Genomic DNA, 2,313 nt, shown 5'->3' with positions numbered 1-2,313 from the left:
TGATACTAATAGAGGTGACCTCAGATGGACGGATTAGAAAGAAGTTTATTGAACGAACTAGAGAAAGAAAATCATGGGAGAAAAACAGAACATCGTAATTCGATAGGGTATACATTGGAGTTTCACCCGCTCTACGTGGAGTGGCTTAGTGCTCTGGGAGAAACCCGATATTTGCGCTATGCAGTAGTCGTGAAATATATTTTGTATTAGTGTTGTTTTTCATATCACGGGTGAAACTCCATTGCACGTAATTTCATATAAAATCAGTGGGAATCAGTGCCTCCTCGCCCTATTTAGAAGTGTCAGGTGGTTACGACTCCATACCAAGCGACTACTCTGCTCGACTCACGAGTGAAAACTATCATAGCATCATGGACCACTCAGTTGACATTTGGGTTGTCGAGGTAGATGGAGGACAGTTTCGGGGGGGAAGTTTCGAAGTGTTTAGGTGTATTCGGACTTGGATGAATATTGTCATAGTATAGCGCCAGCCTGGGATGAGGTCTCAAGTGACCTCAAGGAGTACATCAAATTCGGGAGAATCAACTCCCATACTGACCGAGCGGTGAGTACTAGGTTGAAGTATGTCCGAACGATACGAACCGCTCTTCATTGAAGAAGGGGCGAAACCAACCAGGGGGCACTGAAGACATGTGAGGTTGTTGTATGTGTCAGTTGTTCAAGTCATTGCCGATAACTCCGAGAACAACCCCGACAATCTTCCTCTTCATGCCAGCCCATCCCGAGATCCCTCCTAGTTTGATGCCGATCGCTGAGATCAATCCAAGGACATTGAAGAGGTACTTTGCTGTTTAATTTCATGGCGCGCGGTAGTGTTCTGCTAGGTGGATATTGCACGAGCTGCCAATAGTGTACCGGACGGTCACGTCTGTGGAAGCGGCGGAGAAGGAAGCAATGTTGAGCGGTGATGATTTGCCACACTCTGTTGGATTGACTGTGTTTTCAGATCACCCAATTATGGTAGTGTACACGCGATCAAGCCATACCACTCCTTTGTTAAAAGCTATGATGTGAGGACGAGCTGTGGTCTTTGGTGGAAAATGGTACGAGCTTTTAGATACAAGTTTTCTCATGCAGTGAACTTCTTGGTTGTGAACAGCGATCAATTGCTACCTCGTCGGAATGATATTGTAGCTAAGTTATACTGTAGTAAAGGGTAGGGGTGATTTTCACATTCCAAACTTCCGCATGGAATTTCTGGATCGTCGCCTCTATCATAACGATTCGCACGATATCAAACATAGTCAGTGTCGGCACGTAATTCTAGAGGCGATTGGTCTGGAACTGTTGATAGTCTCTACTTTTCATTTCCTCATTTGCTCGTATTAGAGTTCACCATGGTTGAGTCGTGGCTTGTTAGATGATGGGCGTGAGGTGAGTACTCGGCAGTTGAGCACCAAGATGATCGAGGAAACGTTGTCGGAGATGCTGAGGGAAATACCGTTGGAAATAAACCAACTTAATGTTAAGCTACTATGTAGACCATCGAAGAGTGTCTCTGACTCGATGAAAGTGTAATAACGGGGCGCGGCTTTCAATCTCGGCTTGGGGGGTGACGACAGTGAGTTCTCCTCAGCTGTTCATACAGCGTGTTAATTTAATAAGGGGCCACCCCCTGTAACTTTTCATTATGACCAAGTTGAACTTGTGACGGTTAGGTATTGCGTTCTCATGTCACCTTCTGTGCGCAAGGATGTAGCAGATGAGTTAGTGACATCTTTGAGGAGGCAGAAGACGACATTCCATAAGTTCGATCCTTCTGATGTCGATATAGACATCCAGCTAGGTTGGGTTGGAGAGGAATGTGCGGAAAAATATGGTAGCTCTCCGAGTCGCGCGAAAGTTGGGAATAATTTTTATTGGGCTTAGGTGATTCTATCGTTCTCGAATACGAAACTCAGCGGTACGCCACACTGAAAGGTATTAACGATGAAATCGTCTAGTGAGAAATTGAATGGCAGATCCAGAGACGAGGATTCCGCAGCTCTTCACTGATCTGGCTCTTGGCGATATATTGTTCAACCCATTGGAGGCACACATCGGGGAGTGTCTCGAAGACCCTAGGAGGTCCAGGCTTGATGCGGTCGTAAAGCTGGTCGCGACCAAGGAGGGAATGTGAGTGGATCCCAATGCCTCGGAAAATCACAGTTGCCAATTTTGTGTTGGAATATATGTTCGCTTTCCTCAGCTGAGCTCGGGAGTTTTCTCACTAATCATTAGTGTTCACAAACATTCGGATAGGAGTATACAGAAATCAATAATGATTTCCCAGAATTTCCACATGTCACCAAC

General features: G+C 45.6%; 1 protein-coding gene across 1 annotated transcript in view; it reads left to right on the top strand.

Moving 5' to 3' along the window:
- Pmar_PMAR005813 (hypothetical protein) overlaps positions 1–2,313 on the top strand; it is a gene marked incomplete at its 5' end in the record, with an annotated part of 4,683 nt that overhangs the window by 882 nt on the left and 1,488 nt on the right. Inside the window, 5 exons of the mRNA XM_002778638.1 lie at positions 449–565; positions 676–800; positions 846–925; positions 968–1,031; positions 1,079–1,167. Coding sequence (XP_002778684.1) covers positions 449–565; positions 676–800; positions 846–925; positions 968–1,031; positions 1,079–1,167 — 475 coding nt within the window. The remainder of the gene's footprint in view (positions 1–448; positions 566–675; positions 801–845; positions 926–967; positions 1,032–1,078; positions 1,168–2,313) is intronic.

The sequence above is a fragment of the Perkinsus marinus genome (genome assembly GCF_000006405.1).
Source record: "Perkinsus marinus ATCC 50983 genomic scaffold scf_1104296948436, whole genome shotgun sequence".
Taxonomy (NCBI): Eukaryota; Perkinsozoa; order Perkinsida; family Perkinsidae; genus Perkinsus; species Perkinsus marinus.
Note: the sequence above shows the minus strand (reverse complement) of the source record. Positions and strands in the feature narration are given on the sequence as shown.